Below are 24,696 nucleotides of genomic sequence, written 5' to 3' on the forward strand. Positions count from 1 at the left end.
CCCAACGTAGTGCGACGAAACGTCAACCACGCATACTACATAATCTGTGTTCAGCTGCGTTCAGCTGCTCGCGGCAAGCAGAAACGACTTGTTAGACGAGGACGCTATCACTACCACTTCTAGAATAAGTTGTGTGAAATGATTTTCGATAAACGTGCCATACAATTAGAGAAAGACACAATTCCATATTAACGACAGCGTCTCTTCTTTCACCCGTTTACAAAAGAAATTGGTTAACATTCACAAACCGAAAACTTCCAGTATCGAAGCATGGTCGCTTGACTCATTGTGCAAAACTGTACTAGTTATTTTGAGGAAAAAAGCAACTCAAAGAGCGGTTAAAAGAATGATAAAGAGATTCATCACACGAGTTGGAAGCTTCACTCTGATGACATTTCTTTCCTTTTATGGATATGTCTCTGCTGAAATGAAGGCGTCTTTGTGGGTCGCTCCAATCCCGGTACAGACTCATCAAGATCTATTTTTCGAAAGCGCGAAGACCGTTAGATCGAAAATAGAGTGCGTGATATGGTGCCGAACACATTCGAACTGTGTGAAGATAGCGTACGACGTGTCAACAAAGATGTGCTATCTGCATCCCGTGTTGGACACGAGCGGTTCTGGAACACCTGGCGATGTGCTCGTGTATTCTGATTCAGGTAGGTTTTGCGGTTGTCGTGATATCGATTAGTTGATTGGTTTTATAGTCATTGATCATTTGGACAATATGTGGTTTCTAGTTTATTTGTTGGTTGAAAAAAGTTTAATGACTGAACTACAGTTAGATGTACTTTTACTTTTTTTAACCGGACCGGGTCGAAGATTGTGTGATCAAATGTGCAATACAATTTATTAAAAGAAAGTTGGCCATCACGTAGTGCGGCCTCAACTTTTGCAAACGGACAAATATGACGTCGTCAAACACTTTTAAAAACAGTTTCATAATCGACTTCTGCCAAGAAGTTTTATTGGAATCTTTGCACACATACAGACATGCATATGTCGTGCCGAATTCGCGTAATTGCCGATTCCGCGTAATGGGCAAAAATTTCGCGTAATCGGCAAAACGCTGCCCAATACGTGAAATCGGCAGCGTTTTGCCGAAATCGCGTAAACGCCTCTAAAACTTGCCTATTTCGCGAATTCAGCAGCCGATTACGCGGAATCGGCAGCCGATTACGCATAATAGGCAAGTTGCCCATTACGCGAAATTGGCAATAGTGAGTTTAGTGTGTATGTTTGTTTGTGTGTGTGCGTGTGTGTGTGTGTGTGTGTGTGTGTGTGTGTGTGTGTGTGTGTGTGTGTGTGTGTGTTGTCGTCGATACTGACCATGAATGTGATAATATACTTGCTCAAGACGTTATGGCAGTAGACAAAGAAGATGTGGCCGCCAGTGCAGATTTAGAGACTGGAGATGAGGACTCAGCACAATCCGATTGTTCCCAGGCAGATCCCAGATTTCAAGAAGAAGAGAATGACAATACATCTGATGACCCCTCAGTTGCTGAACACATGAAGAAGATAAGGGCGTGCCGAGCGGAGGCTTCACTTGGCCAAGAAAAAAGTAGCGCTCAAATGCTGTCTTCAAGCAATACCAAACAACCCTCCCTAAACGTCGGGGACTGTGTCCTACTTCCAGTGTCTGAGTTTGACAGGGGTCGACTCGACGCCAGAAATATCCCCGGAGTCGTGTCTAAAATCACAGAACACGGCGCGTATAGGATCACTACAAAGCACGGCGTCGTCAATACTGCTTATTCCAGAAACCAGTTACAGAAGGCAGATTGTCAAATCCTAAAGCTTCAAGATACAAACCCAGCCGTTTTTTCTTTTAGAAAAATCGCTACTAAGCATTCCGCCCATGGTGGTCAGGTGTATGCAAAATGCGCCTGTCAGACATCCTGCAGCTCCCAGATTTGCCTCGTTTGCATCACTAGTATACTGTGTGTATATGTGTGTGTGTGTGTGTGTGTGTGTGTGTGTGTGTGTGTGTGTTTGTGTGTGTTTGTGTGTGTTTGTGAGTATGTGTGCGTGCGTGCTAAAAAGTATATTATCACATTCATGGTCAGTATCGACGACAACACACACACACACACGCACACGCACACGCACACACATACACACAAACACACATACACACTCAATCAATCAATCAATCAATCAATGAGGCTTATATTGCGCATATTCCGTGGGTACAGTTCTAGGCGCTCTGCAGTGATGCCGTGTGAGATGAAATTTTATACGGCCAGTAGATTGCAGCCATGTCGGCGCATATTTACCTTTCACGGCCTTATTCCAAGTCACACGGGTATGGTAGACAATTATTAACTGTGCCTAAGCAATTTTGCCAGGAAAGACCCTTTTGTCAATCGTGGGATCTTTAACGTGCACACCCAATGTAGTATACACGGGGGGTGGTTCGGACACCGAAGAGAGTCTGCACACAAAGTTGACTCTGTGAAATAAATTTCCGCCGAACCTGGGATCGAACTCGCGCTGACAGCGGCCAACTGAATACAAATCCAGCGCGCTACCAACTGAGCTATATCCCCGGCTGCCGATTTCGCGTAATCGGCTGCTGAATTCGCGAAATAGGCAAGTTTTAGAGGCGTTTACGCGATTTCGGCAAAACGCTGCCGATTTCACGTATTGGGCAGCGTTTTGCCGATTAAGCGAAATGGGCAAAAATGTTGCCCATTACGCGGAATCGGCAATTACGCGAATTCGGCACGACACATACATAAATGAACCCTCGGGTCCCTCTAACATAAAAAGTTGTATGGTACAGTTTCATTGTTTCAAACTGGAAACTGTGACGCACTATCAGCTGAAGACTCCCGAAAAATTGCAAAAAATCTTAAAAAATTGTGTTTTTGTTCTTTCTGCATGAAATTTGTTCTACGTGTTCAAAATTGTCTGGTCTTTCACCTAGAGTTCTCAATTTGGGTGTAACTCCAATATTTATGTGCTAAAAATGAAATTTTCTTCCTCACTTGTAATTACGAAATATTGAAATATTGTATTCTTTTATACATGATTGCATTAACACTAAAGAGAGTAAGGCTTACATCTTTGGGGACATTAAAATATGCCTCAAGGACTGGCATTTGTTCCTCTGGCTACCTTGCATCATGATTATTTTGTTTGTTTTGATTTTTTAGAAAATGTACTTATTTTGACGTTAACATTCAACATTAAACATACCATATTTTCCTTATATGAAGAGTTTTAGTTATGCCTGAGAAACAAAAGCCAGCCACTAGTGTTCTCAAACTGTGCCCTAAATTTGAAGAAAATATCTTTGATAGTTTTTAAAATATCTTGTCAAAACCGTTAAAAACTTGCGTTTTTGCGTTAACTTTTCAACCGTCACAAGGCATGGTAAATGTTACTGACAAACCACACCTGCTATGTTACAGTGAAAAAAAGTAAATAAATCGATCAAATTCCAACTTACAAGGCAGCTAACAGGGAAATGACGTGTGGAGGGAGCCACGCGCCTTATTGTTTTGGATTTCAGGGGAGGTCTTATTATTTGACAGTGACAAGTGCAGTGTTCAAAACGCTTTTGTTTTGCTAAAATGGCGTCGTTTACGTTTATGTCAACCACAATAAGCGCTGTGTATCTCATTAAAAACTTGAAAATGAGCAAAACCACTGCCACCATCGTAAAATTCAGGCTTTTTTCGACCAAAAAAGTGAGATCACAATGTTTTGTGATTTTTAACGATTTTTCGCAATTTCCCAGCTGATAGTGCCACCGTAATCTGTGCCAGATGGTTCGTTGCCACATACATTAAATGGGTGAAATTAGCCACTGATAGTTCACTTATTTGCCGAACTGTGAAAGTATCGTTACCTGCTTTTTCGACAGAGTTTTCTTCCACACGCAGATTCATTTACATGTATTTGTTATAAGAAGCCGTCATCAACATCCAATCAAGTATTGACTGAATGTAAAAAGGGAGTGTGGAAGGAAAGGAGGTATGCAGACATATCCCATGACCTTCCTTCTTTGTCTCTGTTATTCTAGTGGGCAAATATTGTGCGATATTTGCTCAGTAGGACTAAACTTCGGCCTTAGCCTGAGTAAACAACATGCGCAGCCGCAGTAAGAAAAACAAGTCGCGTAAGGCAAAATCACTACATTTAGTCAAGCTGTCGAACTTACAGAATGAAAATGAACGCACTGCATTTTTTTTTTACCAAGACCGTATAGCATCGTCAGTACCCCGCTCGTGGAAAAGGCAGTGAAATTGACAACCCAGTACAGCGCGGTAGTGGTTGCGCTGAGCAGGACAGCACGCTTTTAAGTATCTCTATTCTTTTTAACTTTCTGAGCTTGTTTTTAATCCAAACATAACATATGTATATGTTTTTGGAATCAGGAACCGACATGGAATAATATACAATGGTTTTTAAATCGATTTCGGAAATTTAATTTTAATCATAATTTTCATATTTTTAATTTTTTGAGGTTGTGTTTAATTCAAATATAACATATTTATATGTTTTTGGAATTAGAAAATGTTGAAGAATAAGATGAAATTATTTTTGGATCGTTTTATAAAAAATAGAAAATAAATAATTACAATGTTCAGATTTTTAATGACCACACTCATTCATTATTTTTAAACCGGCACGGTTGGCCTAGTGGTAAGGCGTCCGCCCCGTGATCTGGAGGTCGTGGGTTCGAACCCCGGCCGGGTCATACCTAAGACTTTAAAATTGACAATCTAGTGGCTGCTCCGCCCGGCGTCTGGCATTATGGGGTTAGTGCTAGGACTGGTTGGTCCGGTGTCAGAATAATGTGACTGGGTGAGACATGAAGCCTGTGCTGCGACTTCTGTCTTGTGTGTGGCGCACGTTATATGTCAAAGCAGCACCGCCCTGATATGGCCCTTCGTGATCGGCTGGGCGTTAAGCAAAAAAACAAACACAACTAATTTCTAAGCCTCCAAGCTGAAATGCAATACCGAAGTCCGGGCTCTCTCGAAGATTACTAGACCACAATTTCAACCAATTTGGTTGCAAAATAAGGGCGTGACAGTGCCGCCTCAAATTTCACTAAAAGTCGGATATGACGTCATCAAAAAAAAATGGTCCGGGGATATCATTTGGAAGAATGTTTATGTAAAGTTTTATGAAGATCGGCCCTGTAGTTTTCTCGGAATCGATCTACACACACATACATACATACACCACGACCCTCGTCTAGATTCCCCGTCTATGTTAAAAAGGAATCGTGAATGAAATGTAGACGTTTCGAATGGGAGCCAGGCAAATTTGACCTCTTAATTCCGACCATAAACCCCCTCTGTTCCCAATCTGGTTGCGATGGAAGGTCGTACCGATTCATAATTTCAACCTACAAACTGCGACCCCATCTGTTTTCCGATCGTCAAACAATGCATGGAAGCTTTTTTTTTGAAGCCTTAGGGCTTGTTTTGACATACATTAAACGCCCCCCCCCCCCCCCCCCCCACTTAAATCTGCCGCTGGTTTGGTTGTTGATGTAGAACGATAGCAAAGGAGTCAGGTCAGATCATAGAGAGAGAGATGGAATTTTACTCATCAGGGTTCTTGCATGCTAACAGTGTCATCAATTAACATAAAGCCACAGCAAAACATATTTAACCCAATTGTACTTTGTGGTTTAAGCTAGTTTATCCCTTTGCAGGCTGAGAGTGAAGTTAAAATTTATCTTTTCAATAAGTAGGCTCTGCAGTCAGCTAAGTTCAGGCTATCCAAATAATCTCATTTGCAGGCTTATAGGTTCCCAGTTAGCTAGCACACAAAGAGCACCAAGTGCAGTGACATATGTGCATGTACAGTACAGAGTATAGCAACCGAGCTTGACTCATTTGTGCAATTGATCAAAATGCTAATTTAATCGATTGAAAATTAAGCAGATAATACCCTCCTGCTGCAGATCTTATGTACACATTTTTTCAACAAAGTAACTAATTGTTTACAGGTTCCAGTGTTCATCACAAGACATTCTTATTTTTATTTTCAAAAGCCATATAATCAGGATCATTTCACATCTCATACCTGCATGTGCATACTTCCAAACCATTGAAGAAGTCAAACATGAGTAAATATATCATTATCCTTCATATATATTTATTTCAAATTAAATCTTTCAGTAAACACCTCCAGATGTTACTAATTCATACCAATATACTTTATTGAAATTTAGTAACACCAATATAGAGAAAGAAACACTTGACTGATAATCTGCATTCAAAATTATCACAACACTTCTTTCGACACACACACACTTTTTGAAATCCTGCTGCTAAAGCTGAACGAACACATTTCACAGCAGTATGCAAGCATTCATTCTTGTATTCAACAAACATGTAAGTATACACTCTTCTTTCGATATGGCATTTTCTGGAAAAGATTTTGTTTGAGTGTTTATGGAGAAGTTGTATTTCATTTTCTGGATAGGGAGTCAAGATACAAACAACAACAAAAACATATGCTGATCGTATAATAGTGAACAATAATTATACAGTGCATATTTTGTCAAAGTGTTGGTGTCAGAAATATGCACTCATTCACTGCTAGTATGATCGTTTTGACTATTGATTGAACAATTCAACACATGATCAATTCAACACATGATAGGCCCCCCGCGGGTTAGGGGGAGTCCCATATTGGTTGGGACGAGAAAGAATTTACCCGATGCTCCCCAGCATGTCGTAAGAGGCGACTAACGGATTCTGTTTCTCCTTTTACCCTTGTTAAGTGTTTCTTGTATAGAATATAGTCAATGTTTGTAAAGATTTTAGTCATGTAAGAAATGTTAAGTCCTTTGTACTGGAAACTTGCATTCTCCCAGTAAGGTAATATATTGTACTACGTTGCAAGCCCCTGGAGCAAATGTTTGATTAGTGCTTTTGTGAACAAGAAACAATTGACAAGTGGCTCTATCCCATCTCCCCCCTTCCCTCCGTCGCGATATAACCTTGAATGGTTGAAAACGACGTTAAACACCAAATAAAGAAAAGAAACACATGATAGTAATACTCATTAGCTTGGATGTGCAGGTTTTGGAAAGAACATATTTAATTGCAGAAAATGTGTATTGGGACCGTGAGGCCTTTCCTCACTTGCCCGAACATTATTATCCCTTGACATACTTAAGGTTCATAAGGGTCGGCGGTCAATAAAACCCTGAGTAGATTTGTTTCCAAACATTGTCAACTGTAGTGTTGCTCCTAGGCCTAAGTTTTTTTTATTCACTGGTCGATATTTTTTTTCTGATTTGAAGCACTGTTGTGACCAATGGCTAGTCAGCCTGTTGTCCGATACACTTTTGACATGTTGGAGGCCCTCTGATTGAAAACAATATTGTAATAAATCTTGAAGAAGGTGTCCGTTTAGCGAAATCCACTTCTTGCACCCTTCAGACTGTTGCTGAAACAATCAGTTCAGAAAATCATTAGTGTGTATAGTCTTAAGCCAAAACACTGCAGATTTTTTCTTTCACATCTCCATCTACTTATTTGTTTTGCTTTTGTAGTACACTGACTCTCCTTTCTCAAGTAAACAAAGAAACAAAACTAAAAACAGAGGAAACAAGCAAACAAACACCACCACCACCACCACAAACAAGAATAACCTAGCTGAAGACAAGCTGTTTTGCACAACGCAAACATGTGCATATCTCAAAATGGTAATTAGACAAGTAATTAATCATGTCTAACAGTAAATTCCTAGAAGTGTGTTACTTTAATAACAAAATTATAACAACTGAAGGGAAAGCTCGCGTGGATCACCTTCATCTTAGATTATTAGACTCAAAAATGATCTGGCACTTTGACTCCACAAACAGACGATAAATATCTGCTTCTTATATAACCCTTCTCTTGAAACTTAAACGAGATCAACTAGACGTGATTCATAGCTCGATATGGAAGTGTAATATGTTTGAAAACTCTAGCTAGCTAAATACAAATCAAAGACAAGGACAATTCCCCATAGTTGTATATACTGACCCTATTTGCTCTCACTTTGACATTTCATTATGGCGTACCTCATGACTGTAGGTTATGAAACCTAAGAGGATGTGAAGTTTAAAAGATGTAGGTTCAAAAACGATTTTTTTTTATATGACTGGAACATTACCTTTCTGCCGGCTATACAGACGGCCGCTACTCAGTACTAAGACTCCAGCAATTGGCATGTGTCAAGACAGGCGCTTTCCCTCCCAATGCAAAATAAGACATTCTGGGTTTTAAAAAAATCACCTACAGCACAACCTCAAAAGTATGATTAGCTGCGAAAAAAAAGCAGTGCGATGCTTGAGCATCATACGATACTAATTGTACAAAACTTAAATAGATATGAAATGAAAACAATGCACGACACCTAAAAGTAATGCTCATGTTTGTGTGCCATACTGATAAAAAAAAAAAACTACTAGAACTAAGAAGTACTTGTTCCATTTAACACAACTATTGAAAAGCACACGATTATTTCTGAAATGTGTAATTAATTTGGAAGAATACTTGGCATTTTGGGGTGTTAAATACATTCATTCATGATATAAGCAAGTCACATTTATTTGTTTCTTTAGTCACCCACATTCTCAATTACTACCTTTACTTTTAGTCTGTATATATCTGCCACTGTTCAGAAAATTGTTACTTTTAATCTAATCCGGGTTCTGGTCGGATATGTTACACACACTAAATCAGTTGGTGTCAATTACCAAATGGAGACACAAGAAAGAAACTAACCTGTCAAAATATGGTTCCATGGCATATGTGTCGTCACAGGGACATGCTCAAGCACTTTCCACAGGTCGTGAGAACTAGTACATGTACTGTTATACAAAAAATCCAAAAGAAAGAGCATGAAATACAAATTAAAAATATAATGCAACAGAGCATTTTAAAATAAAAATGTACACACACACACACACACACACACACACACACACACACACACACACACACATACACACACACACACACACACACACACTCACTCACACACACACTTACACACTCACACACTCACACAGATGATCTTGTATTGTGTTTATAACAACTCCTAATTAAACCATTGTAGAATAGGTGTCTGAACTTACTCAGAGATGAAGAGTTGACCTTCTGTTGTTACTCTCAAGAGATTAGTACTGCTCATGCTTGCCGCCTCGGGTTTTCCGTTTACGGCCTGCGTTGAAGTTCCCCAAGCATCCTCTGTGTAAAGGGAAGTCTCTTTGTTACGTCTGTAGCTCCACTGGATATGATTGAGGCTTCGTGTAAAGTTCCTCTGCAATTTGCTGTTCCAGCACTATCAGTCATCAATATAGAATACTCCACCTGCAAAAATGCCAATAAGACCCATAATAGTTATGTGTAAAATAACTTCTGATTCATAATGTAGATCTACACCGGAGAGCCAAAATTGTGTGACTGGACAACTGATGGGTAAACCTGATGAAATATAATCTGTATTTGGTATCACTCGGACATTGCTGCTTCCATATTTAGCTATGAATCTTCAAATTACAAATTTAAACTGATTTACCCTTCACCTTCGCTTCCAAAAATCACACCAATCTAAGAGAGGAAACATAAAATCACATATCTTGTTATTTGCTTCTGGCCGTTAGATCTGAATGCAGTATTACAACTGCACTAGATGCACAGACTGAGTTTGAGATCTACTTCAATGAGTGAGCCGCCCTACCAACGCAGCCTCTCTCAAATAGGCTGCTGCAGTTCTGAAGGGATTGGGATTATCTATTCGAAAATTTGCTCACCTTCAAATGTGGACTCCGTTGCGTCTTCAGCAGAACTTAGTCAAACCATGGCTTATAATTATGTTTTGTAACGTTCAACAACAGGCTTTGAATTAGTTCATCGCGGCAGTGAACTAACAATTCTCTCATCTCTGCTCCTGGTTGAAACAAAACCACAACCCCTGACAAAACAGACTTTCCAGTTTTCGAAAACTATCCGAAGACTTGATGCACTGGCCGCACTGGCCAAATCAGTTATATATTTTCTCTGGCGAATCCATGATTTCCAACTCCATCACAAGGATGAGACTATGTGTTTGCATCACATTATCTGGAAGTTGCAAGAAGAATCAATGAATAAGAAAGTTGGCGGTGAACAGACAGATCTACCGACAAACGCCGCTGACAACTTTTTTAATTATGCCTGGTCACGGGGTCACATGCGCAGGAGGCATGCGCAACCTGTCTGTCGTCTGCTGCAATCTCGGTTTCTGTTAACTCCGCGACTTCCGTTCGGTTCAGAATCACGAAGAGGGTTATACCTTGTAATAGTAGTAGTCTTGAGAGCGCACAGGCCCCGCCCACTTTGATCCCGACCCGATCGTGACGAGTGCCTGTGGTTTTAGTGATCATGTGCAAATCAGGGGTCAGATTCGATAACAGAGCGAGAAAAACAAGAAAATGTTAAAAAATCAGGCAATTCTGCCACGTTCGGCCCGCGTGTGTTATCATGAAGATTACTAGCACCTTGGTACTTATCGTACACATAGCCCAACCAATTAGCTACCTTATTCTTGCAATATCACAAAAGCGCGCTGCCCACACGACTTACCGCCACGTTTTTTCCCCAAGCAAGTGCCGAAAATGAGGCTGTATGAACGGAAACATCCTGCGGATGAACGGAAACATCCGGTGTATGAACGGAATCAGTTGACACACCGTGCACATCTTCAATGGTCTCTTTATTCAGTCTGGTTACTGCTTAAAAATGAGTCTAGGATGTTTGCTTTATTCATCAACTATGATTTATTTTTACCACAGCAATTAAGGGAATAAACCCTGATTATTCAATTTAGCCTATTCCGACGATCTTTAATTGTGAAGATATGTTTCATGATATCTTAGATCCTGTGTGCAAGCTGGAGGATGCTCCAATCCTGAATGATGCTGATGTAGCCACATGGCACAGGAGCCTGACGTCATTTAAAGGTGACGTCACATGCAAGACAGATTTCATGCACGTCGGTGACGACACACCCATCGTTCGTTGCTTGGCAACGGGACAATGGGAAACGAGCTACAGTTGCAAACAAAGAATGTGGAGGAACGAATCGGTAATCGACTGGCGCATTTCGGTCCGCCATAATGAATCTCTGTCTGTCTGTCACTCCTTATAGCACTACAATAAGGTTTTAATAAAAATAATGTTTTGTTCTATACATTAAGTCAAGTATTGAGGGTGGTGGTGGTTGTGGTGGTGGTCGTGGTGGTGGTGGTGGTGTGTGTGTGTGTGTGTGTGTGTGTGTGTGTGTGTGTGTGTGTGTGTGTGTGTGTGTGTGCGTGTGTGTGTGTGTGTGTTCTTCAGATGATATCTTTACACTTTCGTTTTTTCTTTTTCTCTCTCCTAAATGCATTCAATGACGTCATATCCGGCTATAACCAAACGTTGAGGCAGAACTGTGGGATCGCATTTTCAATCATATATAAAAATATAAACATATGTTGTATTTAGATTGAAAACAAGCTAAAAAAAAATTAAAAAAAGAACATCTGTTTTATGTCCCTAATGCACTGCAGTATACGATTTATATTAAAATCATTTCTGTTTTATTTTTTTACATTTAGTCAAGTATTGAGGGTGCTGGTGTGTGTGTATATGTGTGTGTGTGTGTGTGTGTGTGTGTGTGTGTGTGTGTGTGTGTGTGTGTGTGTGTGTGTGTGTGTGTGTGTGTGCGTGCGTGTGCGTGCGTGTGTGTGTGTGTGTGTGTCCGACACAAATACCACACAGATTTTCACGTAACTTTACATATATTTTTTTTACATATTCGTTTCTTCTTTTCCCCCCTAAATACAGTTGATGACGTCATATCCGAATTTTTAGAAAAGTTGAGGCGGAACTGTGGCGATCGCGTTTTTCAATCATATTCAAAAATATATACAAATGTTGTGTTTGGATTGAAAACAAGCTAAATCAAATTCCGGAAAATGAGTTTCATGCAAATTAGAATCATTGTGCTTGTGTTACTAATACGAGTTCACACCATCAGAATCACATGTTTTTCTATGTCGCCCCCCCCCCCCCCCCCCCTTTCTCATAAACACACAAACAAAAAGATCAGGTCTTATTGATTGTTGAACATTTTGTTTTGTAAATTTGTTTTACACTATCGGAATCACATGTTTGTCTGTGTCGCCCCCCCCCCCCCCCCCCCCCTCCCAAACACACAAACGATAAGATCAGGACTATTAATTGATGAACCATTCTATTTCTGTCGGCAGATTTCAAGGGATTACAAGTTTCTCTTACCTGACACACCTACCGCAGGCTGGTCAGTCTGTTTCACTGGAGTCTCAAGTGATGAGACCGAGTAAGTTTAGTTTTCATTCACACCAACATTGAATGAAATCACGCAAACGATTTGGATTGAACAGTAAATTTGCCAAAATAGTAAATTGATACATTTCCGGAAATAAAATCAGTAAATTCATCATTTTACTGTTTCATTGAAGGACTGCGCAAATTCCTAAAAAGATCCAGGAAATTAGTAAATGTGTTGGTTTGAAAGGCAAGGACATTTGCTAATTTAATGAAAACAAACTGTTTAATTTAGGCATCTATTAGGGCACACTCCTCCCCTCGTAAAAAGTTGGGCACAACTTGAACACAAAAACATAAATTCAAACTACAGTACCTGCACATGTAAAAGCATCCTTCCCCCAACCCCACCCTACCCATTCCAACCAACTTCCGTTTACAGAAACGTAGACGCATTGTAAAAAGTGTGCTCATGACGTAGGTTCATTTACCAGTGCACAACTGGATGCGATGACCGTTACAGCTGTAAATAAGTTTTACTATGAATCAATTGCAACGTTTTCTTCAAGAACTTGTTCACCCCCCACCCCCCACCCCCCTCCCCCACCCTCCCCAGTTACGTTTTAAAAACACTTGCCCACCTGAAGCTGACTGGGCTATGATTTCTGACAGTAACGACACAGGTCAGATGTATCGAGACTGACATCTTCTCTTTTAAGCAACCTCTGCTGGGATTTCTTGAATAACCACCATTCAAGACACCAGATTTAACCGCGACCTTGTAGATGTTGCTTTCCAGGTCCCTTTGTGCTATCACACCAGGGTATTTTGGGTATCACCAATGCAACGATCAATATTTTTCTTCAAATTGTTTGTTATGAGCTTTTAAAGGAATCTTAAAAGTAGACACATTTACTAGGATCCGCTTTCCTTGTTCAGTAAAGTCATCAAAACAGCATTCAAAAGTCAGAAAATGTTACAAATTTCCTAGAACTTGTAAGAAAATGACGATTTTCATTTCATGGAATCACTTTTCCTGGTTAGTACAATCATCAAAAAGAGCATAAACAACTCGTGATTTACAAATTTCCGGGAACTTTTAGGAATTTTGTAAAAACCCCGATTAAAACAGTAAATTTACAAATATTTTTCACCGAGGCATTCAATCAAGAAAGTCGCTCACTTAATCGTGAGCAAACTAAGATAAAAGAAATGAGCGCACAACGATAAAACAAACGAGCAAATGAAGATAACACAAACGAGCGAATGGACAAAGTACAACAAACATTGTATCAGCACACAATACAGGACAGAACATGGAGTGTTCCAAACCAGACTAGTGGTAATAATAGCATCTAACGCCCAACTTATTTATTTTCTTGATTTGTTTCAGCAAGGAAGTTCAACAATTGAGTGCCGCCTTCCAGTTGTTTCCTTGTTGCCCCCCCCCCCCCCCCCCCCTGCATTTTTATTTTATTTTATTTTATACAAAGCCGGGTTTTCCCCTGTAACATGCCCCTAATGGCTTTGCCGTGAGGGCGTAAAACTTACATTTTCTCTCGGACACTGCATAACATACTCATCGGAGTCAATTACTTGCTGCGGTAGTTGTTTAAACTTGTCTACATGTGCTTCCCGTTCGACAACGTCCGTGCTTCCTGTTAAGGTTGTTTGTCTGCGGTGGGACGCAACGATCCCTTCCGCTTGTAAATCCTAACAGAGTTATTTCCGGAAAATGTCTATTAATTGATACAAGTACTCACAAAGTTTACATTCTAACACATTAACACGCCGAGTTTGTTTGCTGCAGGTTTATCATAAACTTCTTGGACAGCTCCGGTAAGATCGTGTTGCACGTGAACCCAAGATTCGACCGTGGTGGCTTCCGCAAGGTAACCTTTCTCAGCTTCAAGCTGCAAGGGAGTTGGGAGAACTTCAAGGTACTGCGAGACCCTGACCCTACGTTTCCCTTCGCTAACGGTCAACAGTTCAATCTGACGGTCACGGCAACTGGTTCCCATAGCATCGAGGTGAGTTAGCACCCTACCATAATATGCAACCAGGTTCGAGGAACGACTTGGTAACACAATCGATTACTGATCAGCCATTGTGAACAGGTTCCAAAAAGATGGAAACTTTAATCGATGATGATTTGTTGTTATGATGGGAATGTGTTAGGGCCGGACCCACTGGACTATCACTCACGGACACAAAGACATACACGTCTTTCTTTCTCCATTCCGTCCACAACAGATGCGACAACAGCAGAAAATATAACTGACATGGTATTCTTTATTCCTGTGTCGATCTTCCCTCCTCCTCTCCGCCGACCCAACCGAAGCCGGGTGGCCACAAGCCACAACATATAAAGTTGAATACATCTCGTCAGTTAGTGGAGCACACTACAAAAACACGTCTACACTCTTTGCGTCTCTCAAAGTTCTCTTTCTCACATTCGAGCATGGACAAACTTAATCAGAATTTAGCAAGGAAAACAGCCATCCAATCAAAATCTTAGTAACCAATAGTAACACAACATCCCAAACAGATAAGGTTGGTTGGTTACCTGAGTTTTACGTCCTCACAGGAACTAGAGCCTAGTAGGGACATGAAGTGTTTATATGCTAAAACAGACAACGTGTTTCATTGGTTCAGTAAAGACAAGAGGAAGGGGAGGGAAGGGGGGGAGGGAAGGGGGGGAGGGAAGGGGGAGGGTAAGAGACTAAAACCTCCCAGCTACTTAGCTGGCATCTCCGATTCACCCGTATCAATGAGAAATGACACACACTCGACAATCCCGGTTCCCTCCGAAATATAGCGCCAGGCCGGCGGCACAATGCGTAATGGCCACCTGCACGCCACCCCGTCTTGCCCCGGACCCAAGGGGTCGGTCTACTTCAAAGAGTTAAATGTACTTGCTTCTAACTGGACAGCCGGATAATTGCTTGCATTCCAGCACTTACAGTTTAAAGAAAAATGAATGGACACAAAACACAAATCGATCGACAATATGAACTACAAACACTAGACTGGACAATGACAACCGAGTTAGAACTCTTACTCTTATTTACCAAAACGAAATACAAATTAAGATTCCAAGCTCTGTTTTACTTCTCTTCAGCACAAAACTTACACTGGTGACAGTTCACCCTATCACATATTCTCGAAAGGCAGCAGTAGGAAGTAATATCCGCGGTATTAATGTTATAGTGAATGCTGTTACCACGAATTATTGCTTCGCAATAGTCATTTTACAACTAGGAAACACAGACGTGCATGCTAGGTTTTGTTCTTATTTTACTTTAACATTACGCACATGCTTATATAAAGGTTGCTAGATTCCATTTTCACGGGCTTACTTCCGACGTAAATGAGGAGTGTAGCTGAACGAGCTACAGTTCTACAGACAAATAAAATAACAACACTCATCCCATGACCTGCTTCTTTGCCTCTGTTACCCGAGGAAGTGAATACTGCGTATTTTCCATGGTTACTTGAGCGTATGTCATGGTTACCGACGCTAGTGTTTGTTGTTTTCCCAGGTTTGGTTGCAAAAATAATATAAGTTCATCTGAAAACACGATTCGTCGCCTTACTAAAACGTAACACCTTCATTATTTTCTAAACATAAATGACGAAATGCGATTCAAACGATAAATGTACATTCGATCAACTAGGACAACAGTTTCATATGACGTTTTACCAAACAATTACAAAATAAAACTCAGAAACAGAATATTAGTTTGAACAATTAAAAACAAATTGAGGGGGAACACTCTGGTTGTCGAAGCCCCTGTCGTACGTTTACAGTCACGCATTCAGCTAATTTCAAGTCATTCTAAGACAATCTGGTTTAAACAAAACTTTATTCAATTTTAATCATGACAAGAACAATGCATGGATGATTACATACTCAAGCATATAATGCTTATTTTAAGCAATCATAGTAATTACAAAACAAAGGTTAGCATGACAATCTCGTTAAGTTAAGTACTGCTGACAAGTTTCGGCATTTGTTTACTATTCATAATGTGCCGTTGATGCATTACAATTAAGCATAGCTGTTAATGTTTAATATGGAAACGTCTCCGACTCGGCAGCATCGGGTCAAAAGTCACTATAATTATGTATGGTTCAAGGCGAGTAACTCTTGAACAAAATAATCGTGTCCGGATCAATTTCAGCAGCAAAATCAGTATCTAACAAAGCTTTTTCGACAAGAGAAGAAAAATGAAAATGTAGGCCTAACATCTGTTTTTTTGGTGAGTCTTAGGATTTATATAATGTGTCCGTCCGTATGTCTGGCCGTCCGTCCGTGGACAAAAAACTGAAAGGCACAGTCAGCCTCCCGTAAACCATCACAGACACTGTCAGGCTTTTACACAAAATACAAACACCCTTTCGTTTAAACACTCACCGCTTGAGAACATCCCAGGTGCCCTACGTAAAGAGCGAGCAATTTTCAAAGATTTTATTTTTGCGTGGCCAGCCGCATTGTTCAGTACCACAATCGGACGCCTAGTTTTGGCGCTTGACCTAACTTTTAAAATCTCAATAATAAATTGACAGCTTGTTACACAAACATTCTTAAATCACAAAAGAAATCTTTTTTCATCAAGACAAGATCAGTACAATTCGAAGTGTTGAAAGTTTGAAAAAAGAAAAGCCCGGAAACGTGTTACGCAAAACATGTTTCGCGTAGTAGACGATGGTTCTGCATATAGGGCCAGTTCTTTTGAACGGCAACCACCACCGCCAGTTCGTGTGACTCGCAGCCGTTTGTTGCGTTTTAGATTCAGAGGTACACAGTAACGTGACATTGCAGATAAGCTTACAGCGAGTCGCATTGAAATCACAAACTGACGACTAAATTGTGAAGAAAAGCAACTGGATCACACGGGTTCACAATGGCTCAGGGGTAAGATAAACCACGAACAAATAAATTCTTTGAAAATTGCTCGCTCTTTACGGAGGGCACCTACGATGTTCTCAAGCGGTGAGTGTTTTAAATGAAAGGGTGTTTGTACTGTGTGTAAAAGCCTGGCAGTGTCTGTGATGGTTTACGGGAGGCTGACTGTGCCTCTAACGTTGAGGTTATCTCGGATGTTTTTCAAGCTAGACCTGAAACTGAAACTTTGCACACTTTTAGGGTTTGATGATCTCATGAAGTGACCCCAGATTGGTTGACCCTTGTCAAATTTTGGAGTCACAACGGGGTCATGTTAGTTTCATAATAACTTAACATTGACGTTATTTCAGGCGTTTTTGAAGCTATCTTTGAAACTTTGAACACTTCAAGGGTTTGATAATGTGTCAGCATGACCCTAGTTTGGTTTACTCCGTCACATTTTGGTGTCACAGCGGGGTCATGTTCGTAAAAACTTTACGTTGATATTTTCTCAGTTATTTTGGGAGCAAAAGCCTCCAAATTTCATACAATTGTTGGTGTTGATAATCAGCAGACATTTCAGAGTCACAGCATGAACATGTTTGCTGGAGAAGATTTTTAATCCTGCAATATCCACTGAGCTATCAAGAAAATAAGTCTTGAGGACATCAAGCTATGATGTCATTGTTTGATTTGGTCACAGCTTAGTGTCTGTTTTTTAAAAGGACATCATGTTATGATGTCATAGTGTCAGAAATGAGGTCACGCAAGTGTCTGAGTATTCATATTTTGTCTGGGCTAGCCAAAACTCAATCTATTCAAGAAAATTAGTAATTATAATTTAAGTTATTGAGACATCCCAGTGCTCTAAGGGATTTATAGAGCAAATCGAGAAAATTCATTATTGAACGAAGCGCATAGTGCTGAGTTCAATAATTATTTTCGAGATTTGCTCTATAAATCCCTTAGTGCACTGGGATTGTTTCAATAACGATATTGTCAGTACCGCCAGAGAAAAAAGAAGATTCAAAACGCACATTTTGCAACGCGCATTTGGATAGGCGAAACTGTGTGGTCAGGTTTGTGTCACTGGATCTACTTTTGTGTGGGCTGTCTCAAGTGTGATCGTGCTTTCGTCACACGCAAACTCTTGTTTTAATTTCTGTTGGTAAATTCCAGTGTAGCGTTAAGCTAAAAAGTGATGATCTTTCATAGAGACATTTAAACTCGGAGAAAGGACTGTGCTCTCAGTTATTTGCGATTCGAAACCTTCATCGAGCTTCGACAGATTGACTGTGCAGAGTGTTGCCCCTTGAATTGACTCCGGCCAAGGCCACGGTTAGCAGACTCGGATTTTCAAAGTAAATGTGGTATGTTTCTCGTGTTGTATCTTCACTCATCGGCGAGACTGGTACTATTATATATGAACCGTAAGAATGCTGTGAACCCTACACGTATTATGTCCCCATCGTTTGTTTGTTCACATTTGCCCAAGATGTTAATTTGCTGCGAGGTTTATGTCGACTGCTGGGCGGCTAGGGAAAGCGAACCACGGCACTGCACTGCATTCTCATTAATTTTCAAAAACAACAATTGCTCGTCTGCACGCATGAGGCAGGCTGGTAATAAGTTTTATACATAGTAAGAACGTTCTTAACCCTACACGTTTTCGATTCCGATTGTTGTTGCCTTGAAATAATAATTCGGAAACCATTCATTTACTGAACTGATGCAGTCGTATTTCAGTGTAATCTAGTCTGCTACGTATATATTCCAAATGCTGATCTAGTTCAGTGGTACGTTATCGGAATAACACTTGTGTTTTCTCTTAGCTGCTGGGAATTGTATACTAACTCATCATTTGGTAATGTGGATAATAAGCTACGGCATAATTATGAGAAGATTCTTAGCAAGTCGAAACTGAAAAATAGACACAGCGGGTTCTATTTTTAGATCAGTGGCAACTGTGGCACAGGCACATGCAATCTGTCAGAAAAAAACCCAATTCTGCTTTAATTGAGAAGCAGGAAATGTATGATATTTTGGTATTGTGGAGAATATAAGCTATGTCACGATCTAGTGACATGGACCAAGAAAGTGTCACTCGGTGGGGTGCCTTCTCTTGGTCAATTGCGACAGAAAGCGCCTGTGCGTGAGTCTGGGCTACGGCAGATTTTTGTTAACCATGCATAGCGAGCACGGATTTTACGGGGATGATTTCTGCTGTCGAAGCAGAACTCAGCTATAGCTGAACTTGACATGTGACAAGGTTAGTCACGTGTTTTCGTCAAGGTTGTCTGTGTGAGGACAAGTAACTGGACACTCGAAATTCAGCAGAGAGGAAGACGGGTCGGTGTCAGAATTCTCCTACCAGTTTGATGGTTTTTCAACACGTTTAAATACTTTACTGGGTATCAACGTGCTATGCTACTTGCTAGTGAGGCTTGATAGGAACTCCATCTTTTCTATTTTCCGTTGCTGTTGTCTACGGGACGCTGTCTATCTGCGGGACACTGTTAACTGCAGACGCTGTAACCGGGATCATCTGATATAACCAGCTAACCGGCTAACCAGCGACTGGGTGAGGCGCCTGATGTCTCCACTTTTCCCTGCTTCGTAACAACGCCAGCCGGCACTACATTCTACGGAGCAGTTGTGGAGACTATGAACTAATTACAGGCTGTCCACCCAGTGGCAAAACAAAGCTAAGTGCACCATGTCTTTGCACCCCGTTGACCACCGTTGTCATCTTTTATATTTATGATTATATCCGAGTGGTGACAACGTGGGGTGTGTGACACCTGCATTAACCAGCACTTTAGGCAGATCAGCTATACTTTCCTAGCTATACACGGGATCAGCGTGTTACTATAATTTTCTATATTCTAACTGGCATTTTGTCAGTGACCATTGGTTTTACGTTTTGAACGTAAAAGAACATATTTTGAGTGAAGTCTCGAGGGAGGTGGCTAGTTATTACATAAACAGGCGTCTGAAACTTATACTTTTGTTGTTTCTATTTAATTGTATGACTGCGAGAGTGGATCGTGGTGTGGTTAGTTAGTTAGAAGTAACTAACCGTTTCATAATCACCTTATGTGATATAGTGAAACGTGACAAGCTACATGTCATTAATTAATTCTGAGGATGAGAGCACAGTCTCGCTTAGGCAAAGGGCGGAAGAATACGCTCTGTGGAAAAGTTAGCGCACTCCAAGAGTGCGCTAACAGTTTTAGCGCATCGCCATTAGCCAATCAACTGGTTCACATCAGTCATGTGACACCAGTACTTACTGACAATTTAAGTTATTGAGACATCCCAGTGCACTAATAAGGGATTTATAGAGCAAATCGAGAACATTCATTATTGAACGAAGCGCATGCGCATAGCGCTGAGTTCAATAATTATTTTCGAGATTTGCTCTATAAATATAAAAAAAGAAAGTGTCTTCATGGAGTAATAGAGAGACTTTGTGTGAAAACTTGCCTCTTTTTTATATTTAGTCAAGTTTTGACTAAATATTTTAACATCGAGGGGGAATCGAAACGAGGGTCGTGGTGTACGTATGTGCGTGTGTGTGTGCGTGTGTGTGTGTGTCTGTGTATGTGTGTAGAGCGATTCAGACTAAACTACTGGACCGATCTTTATGAAATTTGACATGAGAGTTCCTGGGTATGAAATCCCCGAACGTTTCTTTTATTTTGATAAATGTCTTTGATGACATCATATCCGGCTTTTCGTGAAAGTTGAGGCGGCACTGTCACGCCCTCATTTTTCAACCAAATTGGTTGAAATTTTGGTCAAGTAATCTTCGACGAAGCCCGGACTTCGGTATTGCATTTCAGCTTGGTGGCTTAAAAATTAATTAATGACTTTGGTCATTAAAAATCTGAAAATTGTAAAAAAAAATAAAAATTTATAAAACGATCCAAATTTACGTTCATCTTATTCTCCATCATTTGCTGATTCCAAAAACATATAAATATGTTATATTCGGATTAAAAGCTCTGAAAATTAAATATATAAAAACTATTATCAAAATTAAATTGTCCAAATCAATTTCAACACACTTTCATCTTATTCCTTGTCGGTTCCTGATTCCAAAAACATATAGATATGATATGTTTGGATTAAAAACACGCTCAGAAAGTTAAAACAAAGAGAGGTACAGAAAAGCGTGCTATCCTTCTTAGCGCAACTACTACCCCGCTCTTCTTGTCAATTTCACTGCCTTTGCCATGAGCGGTGGATTGACGATGCTACGAGTATACTGTCTTGCTGAAAAATGGCATTGCGTTCAGTTTCATTCTGTGAGTTCGACAGCTACTTGACTAAATATTGTATTTTCGCCTTACGCGACTTGTTTTACATTTGGTCAAGTTTTGACTAAATGTTTTAACGTTGTATGAAGGCGAAAATACAATATTTAGTCTGAATCGCTCTACACACACACACAGACACACAGACACACACACAGACACACGCACATACACCACGACCCTCGTTTCGATTCCCCCTCGATGTTAAAATATTTAGTCAAAACTTGACTAAATATAAAAAGCAACCTGTTCTGGATAGATAATTAATTCGACATTCTCCTCGTGTATCAACGTTGCCAAGTTGTGACTATTCTGAATTTTCGTCGATTATCTAATTGGTACCTTTTTATCATGCCGATTTTGGGGGTACCCTTATTTAAGTGACGGTCATGTGAACCCTGTAAAAGAAATATCCAAAAAGTGTGTCCATTAGCAGAGATTATACAGAGGGATAGATGTATGGATGAACAGATGTTAGTTCTTTTTACATTTAGTCAAGTTTTGACTAAATGTTTTAACATAGACGGGGAATCGAGACGAGGGTCGTGGTGTGTGTGTGTGTGTGTGTGTTTGTGTGTGTGTGTGTGTGTGTGTGTGTGTGTGTGTGTGTGTGTGTGTGTGTGTGTGTGTGTGTGTGTAGAGCGATTCAGACAAAACTACTGGTCCGATCTTCATGAAACTTGACATGATAGTTCCTGGGTATAATATCCCCAGACGTTTATTTCATTTTTTTAATAAATGTCTTTGATGACGTCATATCCGGCTTTTTGTGATTGTTGAGGCGGCACTGTCACGCCCTCATTTTTTAACCAAATTGAGATACATTTTGGTCAAGCAATGTTTGACTCAGTCCGGACTTTGGTATTGCATTTCAGCTCAGAAGCTTAAAAGTAAGTTAATTAGTTTGCTCATTAAAGTCGTCATTTAAAACGATTTTTCATTTACAGATTAAAACATTATTGCATTGTATTCCTCGTTTTCTCCTGAATTCAAATATATAGAGAATACTACATGGCATGCTGTGTCGTACCAGATTTACACGAGTTTTTAAAAAAAAATATGGAACTGCGAGCGAAAGCGAACTGTTCACTATTTGAAAAAGCAACGAGTGTAAATCTAGTACAAAACAGCAAGCCATGTAGTATTCTGTTTATCCTACATACTGTACTTACGCGTATTTTACTGAAAATGTCCTGCAGTCGAGGCAGCTAAATTGAAGACGCTTGTTTTGGAACCTCGATCTCTTCTAAAGCCTCGTGCAATCTATTACGTCAAAGCAAAGAAACGTCACTCTGAAAGTGCGGCGTGACGTGTTAGTTCTAAAGATTCATCGAGGGTAATTAGTGAGCGCAATTTTTGTTTTCTATAATGACGTTTGTCTCGGTGACTTTGGCATCATAAGCAGTGGAAAAACAGGTCCCTGCCAGACTTGCTTGACATGACCTCATTTACGTGACATACACACGTGTTATTTGAACGATTATTATCTCTCAAGTATGTAGGATAAATATAGATATGTTATGTTTACTTGAAAAACGCGCTGAGAATTAAAGAAAATAGGTCGAGTATAATGTTCGGATGCTTCGCGGAGACGAGCGTGACCCGTCTCGGTGTTCGGGGAAGTTTAGCCGAGACTATCTGAATGTAGTCTCGTCAATGACTGGTTTTTGGTGTTTATCTTTTAGTTTGATGCATACAGATTGACTAAATGTGTTTATATCGCTTCACGCGACTTGTTTCTTCTACAGTCGAGATGCCTCTCTTACTAAGGAGCCGGATGAAATAGGTTTACTTTTAAACAAGTTATCATTTTGCAAAATGGAATCACACAATGTGTGTTCCAAAGATGCATGACTCGACTTATTTTCTGATTTTTCTAGTTGTATGTGGATGGCAATGTCTACGCCAATGTGACACTCCCCGTCGACATCAACAACATCACCAACATCGAAATAAAAGCTGATGTCCGCATGTCCTTCATGGATCTGTGGTGTGGCTAGAGGAGCACCAGTCAAGTCACGCTTGAGTCCACAAAGAAGGAAGTCTCCGCTCAATTCTTTGTTCCACGAAGACCCATTAACGGTACCCTCCTTCTCGCCCACACAGTCACACTAACCGTCACTGATCTGTATCAACGCGGGAAGCAGGCCCTGAAAATGTTTTAAAGCTATACTTAAGAGGTGTGTAGATCACCTTGCCCCAGTTTGTTTACATTTGCCAAACAAAGAAGTAAAATCCATTACAATATCTTCATTTACATTCATACATTCAAACAAAACTAGTTCTTCGAAAAGTGAACTGTTGTACAACTGAACACAACTGCTGTTCAATAGGTGTTTTGAATGATTACACGAATTTCTGATGGCTTGCAATTAAAGAACAGAAATGAAATTGTTTGCTTTGATACTTACAAAACCTTTGTTACTTTTATAACAAATCTGTATTTATATTTGTTAATGTTTGGGAAGACGCTATATCGTGCCCTTTTAATCAATCAAACAATAGGATTATATAACACACTTGGTATCTGTATGTTTGACTGTACATGAGACTGAAATATTGTTCTGTGGCACAACATATTAACACTTATTTTTGGATACAAATTAATAGTGTGTTAAACATTGCTGCTGTGGCAGCAGGTCACAAAATGTGCGACATCCATATGATCATGTTCCCATGCTGTTTTCACACACACACACACACACACACACACACACACACACACACACACACACACACACACACACACACACACACACACACACACACACACACACTATTAAGGTATGGTAACTAGCAACAAATAATAACGTAACTATTAACAAATAATAACACTAATTCACAATGTAAACCTGAGAATTAACATTAATAACATAATACATATTTTTTTGTTTTGTTGTTGCTGTCCTAACACCTGTTCCTTGTCCCGGTATGCTCTCACAACGCCCCGTTTCTGCATTCACTGCTCCTTCCACATCTGAATTCCTGTATTAACAAATACAACACTGCCGACATAATCCTAAAACAATTTCAATTTTTTACATTTCCAAATTTTTGTTCTCAATACAATCAATATCTTTACATGATATACTGCATACATTAGTATCTTTTATTTTCATTTTACACAATACAATGTTGGTGGGATATATATTGTGTAAAATTTTCCATAGAAGCAGTTTTAACCTTTCTT

At 40.0% G+C, this 24,696-nt stretch overlaps 1 protein-coding gene and 1 long non-coding RNA gene across 2 annotated transcripts; one reads left to right on the forward strand and one right to left on the reverse strand.

Annotated features, from left to right (window-relative positions):
- Positions 1-8,689: 8,689 nt before the first annotated feature.
- Positions 8,690-9,845, reverse strand: LOC138977474 (uncharacterized). Its single transcript, XR_011459296.1, has 3 exons — positions 9,785-9,845; positions 9,107-9,341; positions 8,690-8,839 (listed from the first exon to the last, which is right to left on the reverse strand). It is a non-coding gene; the product is annotated as an uncharacterized lncRNA (long non-coding RNA).
- A 1,024-nt stretch (positions 9,846-10,869) lies between these two features.
- LOC138976968 (32 kDa beta-galactoside-binding lectin-like) lies at positions 10,870-24,412 on the forward strand. The gene is made up of 4 exons (XM_070349861.1): positions 10,870-11,025; positions 12,263-12,351; positions 14,110-14,329; positions 23,387-24,412. Exons 1-4 carry the CDS (start codon positions 10,870-10,872, stop codon positions 23,504-23,506), a joined length of 585 nt encoding a protein of 194 aa, XP_070205962.1. The 3' UTR covers positions 23,507-24,412.
- Positions 24,413-24,696: the final 284 nt, after the last annotated feature.

Source organism: Littorina saxatilis, linkage group LG9 (assembly GCF_037325665.1).
Source record: "Littorina saxatilis isolate snail1 linkage group LG9, US_GU_Lsax_2.0, whole genome shotgun sequence".
NCBI lineage: Eukaryota > Metazoa > Mollusca > Gastropoda > Littorinimorpha > Littorinidae > Littorina > Littorina saxatilis.

Coding starts and splice junctions, on each gene's coding strand:
- LOC138976968 (XM_070349861.1), top strand. CDS start 10,870: ATGTTTCATGATATCTTAGATCCTGTGTGCAAGCTGGAGGATGCTCCA. Junction 11,026..12,262: donor TCGGTGACGACACACCCATC/GTTCGTTGCTTG, acceptor TTCTGTCGGCAG/ATTTCAAGGGATTACAAGTT. Junction 14,330..23,386: donor CTGGTTCCCATAGCATCGAG/GTGAGTTAGCAC, acceptor TGATTTTTCTAG/TTGTATGTGGATGGCAATGT.